Source organism: Vanessa cardui, chromosome 1, assembly GCF_905220365.1.
Source record: "Vanessa cardui chromosome 1, ilVanCard2.1, whole genome shotgun sequence".
Taxonomy (NCBI): domain Eukaryota; kingdom Metazoa; phylum Arthropoda; class Insecta; order Lepidoptera; family Nymphalidae; genus Vanessa; species Vanessa cardui.
In genome coordinates, this window is record NC_061123.1 from 12823083 (window position 1) to 12838134 (window position 15052).

The 15052-nt window shown below is 34.5% G+C and overlaps 2 protein-coding genes across 6 annotated transcripts; one reads left to right on the forward strand and one right to left on the reverse strand.

The window, feature by feature from the left end:
- Positions 1-146: 146 nt before the first annotated feature.
- Positions 147-1354, reverse strand: LOC124534217 (metallo-beta-lactamase domain-containing protein 1). The gene is made up of 4 exons (XM_047109943.1): positions 1124-1354; positions 842-1006; positions 528-641; positions 147-406 (listed from the first exon to the last, which is right to left on the reverse strand). The coding sequence occupies exons 1-4, from the start codon at positions 1272-1274 to the stop codon at positions 201-203; spliced, it is 636 nt and encodes a 211-aa protein (XP_046965899.1). The 5' UTR covers positions 1275-1354; the 3' UTR covers positions 147-200.
- Positions 1355-1429: 75 nt separating this feature from the next.
- Positions 1430-15029, forward strand: LOC124534181 (aspartyl/asparaginyl beta-hydroxylase). Of its 5 annotated transcripts, XM_047109893.1 has the most exons (17): positions 1430-1649; positions 1776-1888; positions 1971-2159; positions 2363-2472; positions 2830-3090; positions 3322-3612; positions 4504-4639; positions 5407-5531; positions 6829-6934; positions 9568-9642; positions 9795-10033; positions 10140-10488; positions 10849-10946; positions 12796-13030; positions 13139-13244; positions 13325-14035; positions 14270-15029. In XM_047109893.1, exons 2-17 carry the CDS (start codon positions 1837-1839, stop codon positions 14418-14420), a joined length of 3234 nt encoding a protein of 1077 aa, XP_046965849.1. In that variant the 5' UTR covers positions 1430-1649; positions 1776-1836; the 3' UTR covers positions 14421-15029. The 5 variants fall into 5 exon arrangements, with proteins under 5 accessions (XP_046965849.1, XP_046965861.1, XP_046965867.1 ...); XM_047109905.1 differs by lacking the exon at positions 3322-3612; XM_047109900.1 differs by having other exon boundaries at positions 1566-1888.
- Positions 15030-15052: the final 23 nt, after the last annotated feature.

Genomic DNA, 15052 nt, shown 5'->3' on the forward strand with positions numbered 1-15052 from the left:
TGTCTTACAGACACAATCTTTAACTTTTCCAACATATCTATGGATGAATCAAAACTTGTATTGAAATAATTGATATTAGATAACCTTCATAAAAAAATGTTCAATATGTTGAATGTTTTTGGTATGTAAAAGAAAAATACATAAAGTAAAAATTTAATATTTTATTCATAAATATAATATATTGCAGATTATATATTACATCAAGTTTGATCCATTACAATTTGCTTTAGTAAAGATTCCCTAATTTGATCTGTAACTTTAAACTTAGGCCCATGTCCTGGTACAATCCAATCTGCTAATTGAGCAATTTTTAATCTATTTTTCCTTTGCTGAATATGGTCTTCACTACCTGCATCAAGCCAAATATTCGGATTTTCTATATCCTCAACCTTTTCAAATAAATCACCTAAAACAGATTTGTAATGTTACCATTGTATTTTATTAATATGTATTAAAATAATTAGAAAAGAAATGTCTATATTTTCAATCAATCAGTATATATAAAAAATATAACATTAGTGCTCCACCTGTAATAGCAACTGTTTCTTTTGCACTATTTGTTACCAGAACTGTGACATCTGTGAGTGTATGTCCTGGAGTTGGTACTACTTTCACATTATCATTTATGTTAAACTCTTTACCTGGAAAATAAAGAAAAGAAAAAATTCCAATAATTTTACTATAGATATAATAGTAGAGTCAGTCAAACACTCAGTCAGAAACAAAACAAACAGTCTTTACTCAATACATATGTGATTAAACTTGCTTATTGATACTCAAACATCAGTTCGGAATGTAAGAAATTTTAAATTTAGAATTATCATAATAATAAAATAATTACCTTCTTGAAAAGGATGTAAGTAGTAATTATCTCTATAGGACACACTAAAACCAACAATATGTTTGGCATTGAGAAAAAGATTATTATTGCCCGTGTGATCTGAATGCCCATGTGTTGATATCACATAATTAATATCTTCAACATTGACATCTTCTTTTTTAAGAGCTACAAATAAAAATAATATGAAAATATATTCTAGTGATAAAGGATTCTGGAGACTAGTGTCTTTTAGTTCTACAGTGTCAAATAAAGATTGTATTATCAAAAATCATACTTATTCACCAGAAACAATTTTATCAGAGTCCCATGGTGTCATAGTATCCACTATTATGTTATTGCAACCTTTTATAAGTGTACAACTACAGTTTGCACACATTTCAAGTTCATTTTTTAGATCTGAATATCCATCGTACAAGACTATGACGGTACACATAATTACAGCTGGAACTGTTTTAGTAACAATAAGAAACTTTGTTTATAACTAGATAACCTTATCATTTTGACAATGACAAATGACAGCAACACAATATACATTGCGATGCATTCGTAATTCTTAATAATATACAAATAAAATGTTCCATCCATTTTGTTTCTGATACTACAAAATAAAAAATATTCCTGAATTCTGCATTGAAATTATTTATTTATCATTTAAAAAATCTATATTTAATAAATATAACTGTCAATTTTCAAACTTCCTTAGTATCAGTTCACCTGTCGATTTTCTCTTTTCCCAGCTGTCTTTCTCGGTTATTTTTAGGTTAAATTCTAAAATAAATTCAAGAAACGACCAGTGAGACTTTGTTATGTAGGTTATTTTAATATTTCAACGTGCGCCAATATACATCTATATCTTCATGAAAATTGCGCATTTGTAATCTTTTACGTTTCGCTCCTAATTTGCAAGTTCACTGTACTTCCATTGTTTACTCAGGGTTATGAAACAGTAAGGAGCTATCTTCTGCCGCCTAAAGAGCGTCAGATCAAAGTAAATCATGTCAGGAGATGTACAGCCAAGAAGGAGGAAAGATAAAAAGAAAAAAAAAGGTATGAAATAAGAATGTTACTAACAACAATTTACTTTTAAAAATGTACTCATAAAAGTATTTATTTAATCTTATAATTTCAGATGATTTAGGTGTAGAGGAGCCTCGTGGTACGGCAGCGACTCTTGGCGAGGGAGATGTCTTTATGCACTCCCAACATGATCATGGCACTGGTGGACATTGGTGTGCGAAAATAATATTTTTTTCTCTTTTGGCGGTACTGATTACACTTGTTGGATTGATTATTCTAGAAAATAGAGGTCTCACTGAATGTAAGTATATTCATCCAAGTAATACTTGTTTTTAAATTATTATTATTTATTATTTTATAAATTACACCTTTAAAATAAAAATGGACTATCATATATATTATTTTGAATTGAAGTATAATTTGATTGTATTTTTTACTTATTTAGCTGTATATTTTGTAAAATTATAGTGAATTTGGACATAAAAAACTGTTTTTGTTTTACAGTGGAAGCAAACTCTGTTGAGTCACGATATTCTGGTGTTCTGGAAGGTTGGTTAGAAGATACTGCCGATGATGATCATCATGACGAACATACTTTAGAATTAAAACACCCCGTAAGTTATTTATCTTAACAGAGTCTTAGATGATATACAGTAAATTTATAGTTGCTATACTATTTTTATTGGTCATTATTCCTTTTTTTTTTTAATTATATTTTGTAAGATACCATATATTCAGAACAATAGATATTGTTTATTTCATTAGACTTTCACTTATTTTGATGTTTAAGAGTGCTAGATAATTTTCATTTCAATTTTATATCAAGATTCATCATCATTATTACCATTAATACATATTTTAAAATTATAGGATACACCCAGTTACGTTTATTCTTGATCTGAGTTAGTAGTGAGGAAATCTTTCTTTTTCCACAAACTTTTGAACAAATATATTTATCACTAATAATTTAGGATGATGATATTGAAGAACATGTTGAATCTGATCTTGAAGATGAAGAAGAACATGATTTAGATGAAGATGATGAAGAACATGAAGATGAAGATGATGAAGAACATGATGATGAAGATGATGAAGAACATGAAGATGAAGAGGATGAAATTGCTGACAGTAACGAAGCTGATGGTGATGAGGAAGAGCAACAAGACGAGACACACGAAAACGAAGACAATAATGATGAAAGCGTAGAAAATTTAGATGAAACGGATGATGAGGTGTGAATATGGATTTATTTACCAATTAGGTTTACGTAATATGTATATTTCAATTTGTACAGTTTTATCTTTCATGCCTCCTAGCCTATCAATTCATATTAAAGACATATGAAAAGGCTTTCAATAATATATTAGAATGTTTTCCCCCAATAAAGTATTGCAGTGTTTTTACCTTAACCAGACTAATTAAGTTTTAATACACATATTTTAAAAAAAATATACATTAAACAGGAGGTTGATGAGAAAATAGCTTACAGTCGATATAGTTATGACGACCAAAAATATAATGTTGTCGATAATGATGATGATGATGACAATGATGACGAACAAGTTAGTCGTGAAAGTCAAGAAATTGAAGAAGATGACGACAAAATAAGTAAAGAAATAGATGATGACCAAAATGATAATGACTCTGATGAAGAAGATAATCAGGATGAACAAGATGATGAAGACGAACAGGATAATGATGAAAATTATGTATATGGAAGAAATGAAAAAGATGAAAGTGCAGAACTTGATGAGGTGCAAATCAATAATACTGAATGAAACTGCGTGATATTGAAAATTGTTAACAAAATATTTTTGATTTGATTGGCTACTAACTATAAAAGAGCTTTGATTGTTACCGAGTATGGTAAAATTTCCTTATATTCGTAAATACCAACTAAATACTGTTACAGTTAATAATATTTGTATTTCATTTTATTTATTTATATTGAAGTATATATTTTTTGTTAATTTTTATTTATAACAATTTTTGTTTTTTTTTTAGGTATGGCAATAATAACAATTTTAACTAGCAATTTTTAAAAATTTTATACACATTTCGATGTGTTTCGTTAAGTTGTCAGCATGTTTGAAAATTATTTAACGCGTTTTATTACAGCTATAATATATTTGCAAATAAAATTACTCATAAAGACACGATTATATGTTAGATTCGTAACGAATGGTATATATATTATATGTCATTGTCTATCCTAATAGAGTTTCTAGTTGATTAACATATGTAAACAATAAACACTTACTTGATTAATTTATATTTATTAAAAAAAACAATGATGTAGTAAACAGATATGTTATTAACGCTCAAAAAGTGAAGACTAGAAAACGTCCTAATTGGGACGTTTGCCTTTAGTTGTTTTACGTAGTAATACGTTATAATACACTATTATTACGTAGTAATACATTTTGCGTAATTAAAACATCTAGTTATCCCTTTTACTTATTGTTTTTATCAAGCTATCTTTTTTACTTTTAACGAAATGTAAAAATAAACTAAAACGGTCCCCGGTGCGGCACACTTTTTTCTGTATAACATATCTGTTTATTAAAATATCATTGAAAAAATTACTCAATTTTAAGAGTTTATTTTAAAAAATATAAAGTAATTCGAACAATCTCTCTGTATAGGAAAATCAAGAACAAGACGATGACGAGGCAGATGATGAAGACGAGATAGAGAAAATCGAAAGGGAGTTCAATGATGACGACGAGGGTTCAGAAGAAGTTCCACTCAAATCGACTCTCCATGACAAAGAAGATGAAGGTAAATTTTTTTTATGGTATAGTTTGGCGGACGAGCTTTTAGGCCACCTGATGGTAAGTGGTCACCATCACCCATAGACAATGACGCTGTAAGAAATATTAACTATTCCTTACATCGTCAATGTGCCAACCATGGGAACTAAGATTTTATGTCCCTTGTGCCTGTAGTTACACTGACTCACTCACCCTTCAAACCGGAACACAACAATACTGAGTACTGTTATTTGGCGGTAGAATAACTGGTGAGTGGATGCTACCTACCCAGACGGGCTTGCACAAAGCGCTACCACCAGAAATTGCAAATAAATAATCTTTATGCAACTGCTACGTCTATGTTAACATTATGCTCCAATTGCTCCATAATGCTGGTGTGACTTTTCAATATTAATGAGTGGATTATACAGAACAAAGTACGAACCTGCGCTCAGAATGAAGTTGCGCTAATATAGATAAATAACTGTTGAATTCACCTCGCTAAACAAATTTTTTGTCGCAATACTTTTGCATTCAATTCAACTATCGAAACTACATGTGTGATGTTATTTGAAAATTCAGTAATATTATTAACATGATTATTTATGCTTTAAGGCACAAATACATCTGTGGCATTGCATATTACTGATGCAATATTTAGTTAGAATAGGCATGAATTTGTTTTATTTGAAGCAGAGTCATTCAATAAAATATGTTCCCACCGTAATCCTGATCAAAGAAAATCTGAGCCTGTAACTTACAAAAATTTTTTTATATGTATTGGCTTGTATTTAGATGTGTCGAAGGAGGATGCTACACAAGAGGAGAAAGAAGATGATGAAGATTTCTTAGAGACAGACGATGATGAACCACCCGTGGAACGAATCACAACACCACCGGCTGGGAAACCTTTTGTCGAAGTGAGTGAATGACACATCATTCATATATTTAGAGTATATAAAATGCATGTGACGTTAGAATTGTTACAACAAGAAGCTCGTAGAATTATTTCCCGTTTCATTCATTCAACTCTTAGTGCTGGATTGAATGCACGAATGACACTTAATCCACTTTATGTGTGCCCCTTTGGTGGTTCTATCATTTCAACGAAACACGACCAGCCTTTTAAAGTAAACGAATATTAATAAGATTAATTTCCGAAATAACAAATTTACTCAACATTAATCAGTAAAGTAAAGTAACGGCCTGTAAATTTCCCACTGCTGAGATTAGGCCTCCTTTTCCATTAAGCAGAGGGTTTAAAACATATTCCACCACGCTGTTCCAATGCGGGTTCGTGGAATGTGGCAGAATTTTGATGAAATTAGAGACATGCAGATTTCCTCACAATGTCTTCCTTCACTGCCGAGCACGAGATGAATTATAAATTCAAATGAAGCACATATGTATAGTGGTGCTTGCCTGGGTTTGAACCCGCAATCATCGGTTAAGATACACGCGTTCTAATCACTGGGCCATCTCAGCTCACAACATTAATTAATTAAAACAAAATTTTAATATCCTAAAGTTATAATAATAATATTCTTATCATATCAGTATAATAATAAATCTTTCTAGTATTCCTTCGTAAATTATCGAATAATATTCTATTTATTTTGGAAACAATATAGTACAAAATTAAATTATTTTTGCTATTGCTTTATCGCCACATTCTCTAAGTTAGACAGTCAAACTATATTTCTGTGTTCGTAATCACTACATACTTAGATATCAAATACAAACGGACCAACATTATTATCTTGGTGAACGTGACAACTGCACTTGACACTTGTGAAATATCAATCTTCTTTATTAGCGTGCGTCCGTAGTTTTGATAGTCTATCTACATATTACCGTCTTTAACATAAGGCACACGGATCATGCCCAAGGCCCCCATCCTAAGAGGTCCCCGGAGAACCAAAAATTTCTTTCACACATTTGGTCTCACATTGACTGGTATTTATATTTTCGAAATGGTCGTATTTGTTAGAAATAACTATATTTTAGCCGTAAGATTGTACAACCAATCAGATTCTCGCGAATTTTTTGAAAATTACCTCACCGTTTATTTATAACTATACGATACCTAAGGCCTAGCTGTAAGAAGATTATTTGTACATGGTAGTAAAGCTACCAAAAGGTCCCAAACCAAAGGCCTCAGTATAATTTGAGATAGTTATGTATATACATATTATAATATACTCTATAATTCAACAGATAGAAGAAGAAACGATTGTAAAGCCTATCGACACGTTAGCCGAAGAAGAGGAGTATGAGAGGAAGCAAGAAGAATTGCGTAGAGAGGAGGCTCAAGCATCCCACAGTGAGTAACTTTCAATACTATTGCTTTCAGCTTTACTTTGCAACAACTAACATTGTAAAAGTGCAGTCGTTGAAACAATACGCTTCTGACGTCTGTCATTTGATAATGACATTTGATTATCTTAAAAAAAAAAAAAAACATTATATAACCTCGTAACAGCGCAATGAGGATTTAAAAATGCATTCTTCTAGATTATATGAAAAATCATTTTATATATTAACACGTGTTTGTTTACTGAATGTTGTAGTATTTAATGATCATATTCGTTATTAGGACTATTAATATTTTAATCGTAAATTCGTCGCCCCTTCAAAGTTAAATCGTCCATTTATGGTACCGTCAACAATGTATTCTTTCAGCGACCGGGAATTAACCTTAATATTTTGGAATAGTTTCCTACTGATATTGATTTATTATAATTTTATGCTTATAATTTATTTCCACTACGATTTCTATCTCTCAATGAGTAGTGTTCTAGAAAATTATAGTAAAGTCACATATTTATACTTTCTAAAAATTCAGAATCTTTCTTTCATGGCCCTTTATAAAAATATTTTCCCTCTTCTGATTCCGGCCAGAGTGGTCATTATTTAGTACAAGTAAAGTAAAGTGCGCAAACGAAGGTGCACTCTATTCGTTTTTATTTTGAAAGTTCGTTGCAGAGGTATTCTGACACGACCGAAGAGAGATTAGTACCCAATGCTAGATTTGCCAGCAAGCCGAGGCTTGAGGGTAATAGCCATCTCTCGCTTTCAGCATTCGCCTGTAATGCAATAATCTTGGGTTTGAAAATCCAACTGCATTCGTAATGTAATTCTGTCTGTCTCTTCAAATTTGGTATGGACCAAACTTTTATCCCGTGGAAGAATATAGGCTACTTTTTTATACTTAAAATTTAGGAACGCCTCCTCAAAAACTCGGTAAAAGCTGTGGCCCAAAACTAAAACAGAAATTTTTTTACGAAATTTCAACTAAATAAATGAATAATAAAACAAAATAGGAAAATTAACTAAAAAATAAAAAATTACAAATCTACTTATTATGAATCCCCAACTCACTAACTCCGGATAGAAAAAATTAGACAGAAAAATCTAGACACTGGTCCTGGCTATTTTTTACCTGATTGAAATCCAATAAATATTTTTTTATTATACTTAGATCGTACATTCATACACTAACAAACACTAACATTCTATGTTGCCAGCATTTTAGTATTTTTACTATTTACAATTAAATGCATGCAGAATTTCAGCAATAAATTATTGTGTACCTTGTTAAATGTCACTGCATGGGTTGTGGTCTTCGATTAGTTAATTCTGTGTGATATTTTAATTAATATAAAAAGTAGTAACCTACGTTTTAAGTCGATATAAAATATTTGAAATTTAACTGTCATAAAATATTCAATAAAAAATATATGTGATAAAAAAGAGCTTTCTTTCATTTCAAACCTTACAAAATTTGTATAATTAATATGAAATCATCAATAATTATAATTCATCAATAATTCTATCTGTGTATTTTAAAAATAGAATATTTTTTATTAAGTAATAGAATTTAAACTAAAATAGAACATTTTTAAAGTAATATTTAAAAAATTGGTTTTCAAAATAAGAAGAACATCTCTAAAACGATAAAATATGTCGTAAACGTATCATACGTGTAAAACGTTTTAACGAGATGTGTATCGTACACGAAAATATCATGTCGTTCATTGTCATTATTCCTCTCGCCGCCCACGCGTCCCAGCTACATTACACACGCTTATTTGCGGCCACTGCAGCTTCAGCGGTGCACGTATGAATTATTTCATATATTTACGTTCGAATACGCAAATATGAATTCTATAATCACGATCGGTTTAGACTTATTCCGTGGCTTCGCTCGATTGGAAGGTAATCTTGAATGACGCTTTACGTAATACATCGCATTCTAATGTAAATTCCTAAGATTTAGCTGTCGGGCGGTTTATTTCGTACTAGATCGAAGTAATTACAGCATTGCATTCTGAGAATTTTATACATATGAGATTTTATGTGTTAGATGTAGTATTCAATCGTTTCTTTTTTATAATACAAATATTTATAAAAAAATTCTTCTGAATTTCATAATAAAATTATGTATGCCCATTTTTTTTTTTAAATATATACTAAAATGTTTAACTCTTTTAATATTAAATTATAGTTGCAACCGTTATTATTTCACTTCATTAGTTTTTTAAAGGATTATTTTCATCCGACAGAAGTCAGTTATTTTTTCTAATACAAATAATTCTAAGATGAGTTATTTATCTATAGCCAAACACCAATAATTTGTTAACCATTGTAATTGCTATGATAAGGTACATATGATCTTTAATCCCATGGATAGTGCGTATTATTTACACGTTGAAGTAGATATAAAACAGAAAAATACGAGCACAATATTCAGTGTCGAACTTTTTAGTGTTGACGGTAGAAGGAGTGATTGACTTGATGCTCAATGCCCGAAGTCGGAAACTTTTCGGTGGATTATGTAATCGTTAGCCTTTCGATGTTAAATAAAACAAACTCTCTGAATACCTCGGCGGAGGTCGGGCACGACAGAGGTATTGCTTAGCGTTGTGGTTAAAGCGTGTGGCGCGTGTGTTGCAGTGTGGCTGAAGCTGGCTGTGGGCGGCGCTCTGGTCGCGGCCACGCACGCCGTGCTGAGGCGCGCCACGGCCCGCGGTGCGTATCTACTTACTATAGTAGTACTATAGTCTGCACAACTGGCGGATATCATATAATACGAATTGTTTATTCATTGCTTAAAAAAAAATAAGCCTTCTTTGCGAAGTAAAATCATAAGTCGTAGTTATACAATAAGCTTCCCAAAATAGATGCCCCTGAACCGGAAGAGCCTACAAGACAAGACACGGCTCCTATACCCGACCGTCGGATGACTATTGTTTCTGAAGAACCGTCGACGTATGTAGCTCAAAGGCCACCGCAACCTCCTCGCGCAGTGAGTGACGAGCACATATTCAAAAAACCGGCTCCTGTGGTAATGTCGGCGCCTATAACGAAACCAGATATTGAACGAGAAGTAAACGAAAAAAAAACATTACGTGATCAGGAGGTAAGTAATCAACTTAAAAATGAAATATAAGTTTTCCTACTTAAAATAAAATACTCAGAAAACCTTAATCATACTGTCCACTTATAAACTGAAAAATTTCTTTTAGATTCCAGAAAACAAAACAAAGGATGATGAAGAAAAAGAGCTGTATAGTGATGATGAAGAGATCGAAGAAGAAGAGGAGGAGGAAGAAGAAGAAATTGTTATACCAACAAAAATAACTACCCAACAGAAGTCTCCGATTCTAAAGACAGAACACAAAGAAGAAGAATCAGAACCTGAAGAAGTTCCCGATGATGTCGAAATTATAGACGACGAACAAATTGAAGAAGAAGAAGAAGAGGAGGAGCAAGATGATGAAGAAGAAATATCGGATGTTGATGATACGGAACTGTTAAGTCGATTAGAAGCTAAATACGGTCGCCTCCCGGAACCGGAGAGACCCGGAAAACACAGTAAACAAACGTTGTTAAAGTGTGTCCTTTGCTATGTAAAAAACGCGGTTTTCTAGCACCAGCATGAACGAACTTTACCTAATAATGTTCGAATTAGCATGACTAACAAAGTGTGAGTGAAATTAACTTTACTTAACAATATTTTATCATTTTTTTAGACGTAACGTTTACGTTGTATAACAAACTAAAATAGCTGATGTTACTTGTCGTTATCAAATTTAAATTGGCCACATACCAAAAAAAAATATATTTCTTGTTATCTTCAAATCATTGTCGAGTAAATATTTTTTACATGATATGGTTAATAATTTAATCACTGACTTTTTTTTTACAAATAAGTTTGTAATCTTTCGATTACAGAGGAAGGTGGGAATAGTATAGAAGACGAATGGCCTGGTGAACCAAGCCAGACGTACTGGCGCGAACAGCTTGACACCGCTGAAGAAGAACTGCGTCAGGTGAGACATTTATATTTTCAAAATCCAAAGACAATATTGCAGACCGTGATTAGACATCACACGAATGACAACATCTATAATAATTGAATATGACCTCAATTAAAAGATAACTGTTTTTCAGATGTAAGAACTCTTTGAAAAGTCATGCTATTCCTTTGTTGATTATATCATCCAAGTCACGAAATAAAATATATGTATTGTATTCTCAGTAGGTTCCAATTATTGTTGAACTTTAAATAAATATTATAAATGCTGAGATGGCCCAGTGGTTAGAACGCGTGCATCTTAACCGATGATTTCTGTTTCAAACCCAGGCAAGCACCCAATATATATTTGTTTAATTTGTGTTTATCATTCATCTCGTGCTCGGCGGTGATGGAAAACATCATGAGGAAACCTACATGTGTCTAACTTTATTAACAACGAAATTCTGCCACATGTGCATTCCCCCGCATTGGAACAGCGTGGTGGAACATGTTCCAAGCCCTCTCCTCAATGAAAGAGGAGGCCTTAGCCCAGCAGTGGGAAATTACAGGCTGTTACTTTACTTTTACTTTATTGTAAATGCGAAAGTTAATTTGTCAGGTTGTCTAGCGCCCTTTTATGGCTAAAACGCTGAATCGAATTTCTCTAAGAAACGATATATACTTTTTATGCAACCAATCACCATCTGACAATCAATCCATAATTCGCGAAGCCGCGCGCGGCAACTAGTTTTTATCTATGATATGTTAAGTAGGTAAAAGAGTAATAATAAGCTTTTAATTGTTATTATTTGTCCCCTAAACGAACAGAATGTAACCGAAGCATATTTTAGACACAAGACGATTAGAGACACATCAACTTTGTCTTTGGTTGAGAATAATCTATCATTTCCATTATGGATTCGCGAGAGACTGCTATATTTAATTTTGGTGCAGTTCTTATCGGAACTTTGAAAGCAGAATTGAAAGTTTTCTTTTTAATATTGATTAAATTTATATTTCTGAAAAGATATTTATATATTAATAAATCTCATGAAATTGGTAAATTTAATATTTGTTTATCTTTACTTTTTCGATTCAAATACATTCTGTTTACCTTCATGTTTATGTAGTAATCTGTAAAGAGCTCATTTATAACAGAAGTGAAAAAAGATCATTTTAAGTAATCTATTATTACGATTCGAGTCTAGTATTTATTGTTGGGGTATTCTACTGTCTATGATATTATATGAGCACGCTTTCTTGCATGATACTTACTCCATCGATAGGTTCTGTGCATGACCGAATACTCCAACTATATTTAAGATAACGATTAAATACAACGTTTGCTAATCGAATATAGCAAGCACTTTTTATATGATTCGTGTAATTTACGGTACTTTTTTTTATATTTGAGCATTGAATCGTAAAATAATATTAAATTCAAAGAAATACTTTAATTTTGTAATTGGAAGATGAAATTTGACAAACTTTAGCAATGGAAACCTTTTACAATCCAACAAATTTTAATAGCTTTCATGTTATTTTTCCAAATTCCAGGACTGGCTAGACTAACATTTTACACTAATTTAAACTAAGTTTCTTTGCTCGTTGTGCCATTTTTATCCCCCAGAAGAACTCATCGATATTTTTTTCGGTCGAGTTGGACGCCCGCACCCCGCGTCACGCTCCCCGAACAACATATCGACGACTTCGGTAGCTTAGATTTCCCCTATATATTAACATACATTTATGAAAACCTTTCGTTTCTGGTGACATTACCGAGTAACCACAACCCCGTACCCGAGTGTGAGCGTTGTTGAGCATTGATATGCGATGCTTTGTTGTGTGACCACTGTGTGAGTGTGGATGACTAACATGTGGAGCGCGCGTGGGCGGCGTGCGAGCGGCGCGCGGCGGCGGGCGCGCTGGCCGACAGCGCACGCGCGCGCTGGCTCGTGGCGCGCGCGCTCGACGGCGCCGCCGAGGCGCGCCGGGACAACCGCCTGCTGTCCCGGGCCATCGCCGCTTACATACATCTGCTCAAAATGAACGAGCGCCTCTCGGATGCTAAGCTCCTGGAAGTTGCCCGTCGGGCCATTGATAGGATACAATTTAGAGGTGAGACTGCATACAATATATATGTATTTTTAAAATTTACTTGTCTCAGGTAACTGGTCTTTACTATCGTAATTATTTGATTACACGTTTCAATATTTTGATTTACAGGAACGTACCTGAGCGCTGAGCCTATTTATAGGCTTCTAATAAGAAGATTCCCTCACGATGTCAACCACCGGAACAATTTAACCGTTACCTTTCTGATGGCTAACAGGTAAATTCGCCACAAACGCTTTATGTTTATAATATAAAAATATATTTCTGTATATTTTTACATACTTTATGCTTCCTCAGGGCCGACTTGGCGAGTGAGGTCCTTCAAGACACGCTCCGACTCTGGCCGAACGATCGCGTCGCTCTAGCCCACCACGGCTTCGTAATGAAGAACCACTACAACAACCTCGAGGAGGCGGTCGTCTACCTGCAGAGGGCGCTCGAGGGCGACGCCGGCCCGCCCGACGCGGCGCGCTTCTACTACCACCTCGGGGACGCGCTGCTGCAGCTCGGCCGCCCGCGCGCCGCGCAGCGCGTGCACGCGCGCGCCGCCGCGCTCGGACACTTCCTGTCCGCCGCGCAGCGCTCGCTCTACAACGTGCCGCGCCTGCGGGCCCGGCCCTGGTGGCCCGTCGAGGACACCCCGTACGCCGGCCTCGCGCGAGCGCTGGAGAGCTCGTGGCGGGACGTGCTCCGGGAGGCCGAGGAGGCCGGCGCGGCCTACGAGCGCGAGAAGGAGGGGCTGATGGAGCGCGGCGAGTGGTCGCAGCTCGAGCTGTTCGTGCGCGGGCGCGAGGTGGGCGGGCGCTGCGCGCGCGCGCCCGTCACGTGCGCGCTCGTGCGCGCCGAGCCCGCCGCCGCGGGCTGCCGGCGCGGGCAGGTCAAGTTCAGCGCCATGCGCGCCGGCACGCACGTGCGCGCGCACGTGGGGCCCACCAACTGCCGCCTGCGCCTGCACCTGGCGCTCAGCAACACGGACGGCACCTACATCCGCGTGCACAACGAGACCAGGTCCGTCCGCTGACTCTTCGTTTAGTTTTTTTAGTGAAGACTATAACTTGGGGCTGTTTTCCATTGATATACAAAAATGTAAACTAATTACGATTTCTAAATTATTCCAAAAATATTGATTATATATTGAAAATAAAACTTCGTGAAATTAAAAGTTTACATTAAATACAGTAATGTCTCTCTCCACTAATATAACGCTCTAACCATTATAACATAAATGATATTTTATTTCAGACAGTGGCGCGTCGGTAAAACTTTCATATTCGACGATAGCTTCGAACACGAAGTCTGGCACAACGGAACTGGGACCCGTATCGTGCTCATCGTCGACTTGTGGCATCCCGACCTGACCGCTGCCGAGCGGCGGCAACTGCCCGCAATTTGATGTACCAAACATTTCTTTAAAAAACTGGCTATAATTAGAATAAAAAAAATTTACGGTTCGGCTACTGAATAATATTTTACAATTTTGACGATACAGTGAAGATTCGATTTTCCATTTGTATTATCTTTAAATTAGCTCGGGTAAACTAAAATGAATTATCCAATGTATTTTTCTTATAATTAATCATATATGTGTATGTATGTATCTAGTCATTACACAATGGAAATCAAAGATGTAATATTATTTGGAATAAAAAAGGTTTATGAAATAAGCTGAAAGTGGAATCTCTTGTATACTTGAATCTAAACTGTATTGAAGTTTATGTATTTGTAAATCATTGTTATGCATTTCTCGTTCTATTATTTATTTTAATAAATTCCGTATTATGTAAATATTTATATTATCAAATAAGGAATTATGTACTATAGCTTATAGAATATTTATATAGTAGATGTAGTGCCTCAATCATCCTTTTTATTACTAACAATTAATTTAAAATTGTTTCTTTGCTTGTTGCTTATTCTTTGGTATGTATTAAAATTGTCATCACAGAATACAAGTACAATGCTCGAATGTTTGTTTTTATTTAAATAAAAAAACGTAAATTTATTGGATTATTTTATTTGGTATAA

Bases quoted from the DNA above. Each gene is read 5' to 3' on its own strand.
- LOC124534217 (XM_047109943.1), bottom strand. From the start codon at position 1,274: ATGTGTACCGTCATAGTCTTGTACGATGGATATTCAGATCTAAAAAAT. The intron at 1,007-1,123 runs GTGAATAAGTAT...TTTTATTTGTAG, and splicing joins CTCTGATAAAATTGTTTCTG to CTCTTAAAAAAGAAGATGTC. The intron at 642-841 runs GTAATTATTTTA...TTTATTTTCCAG, and splicing joins CTTACATCCTTTTCAAGAAG to GTAAAGAGTTTAACATAAAT.
- LOC124534181 (XM_047109893.1), top strand. From the start codon at position 1,837: ATGTCAGGAGATGTACAGCCAAGAAGGAGGAAAGATAAAAAGAAAAAA. The intron at 4,640-5,406 runs GTAAATTTTTTT...GCTTGTATTTAG, and splicing joins CCATGACAAAGAAGATGAAG to ATGTGTCGAAGGAGGATGCT. The intron at 5,532-6,828 runs GTGAGTGAATGA...ATAATTCAACAG, and splicing joins CTGGGAAACCTTTTGTCGAA to ATAGAAGAAGAAACGATTGT.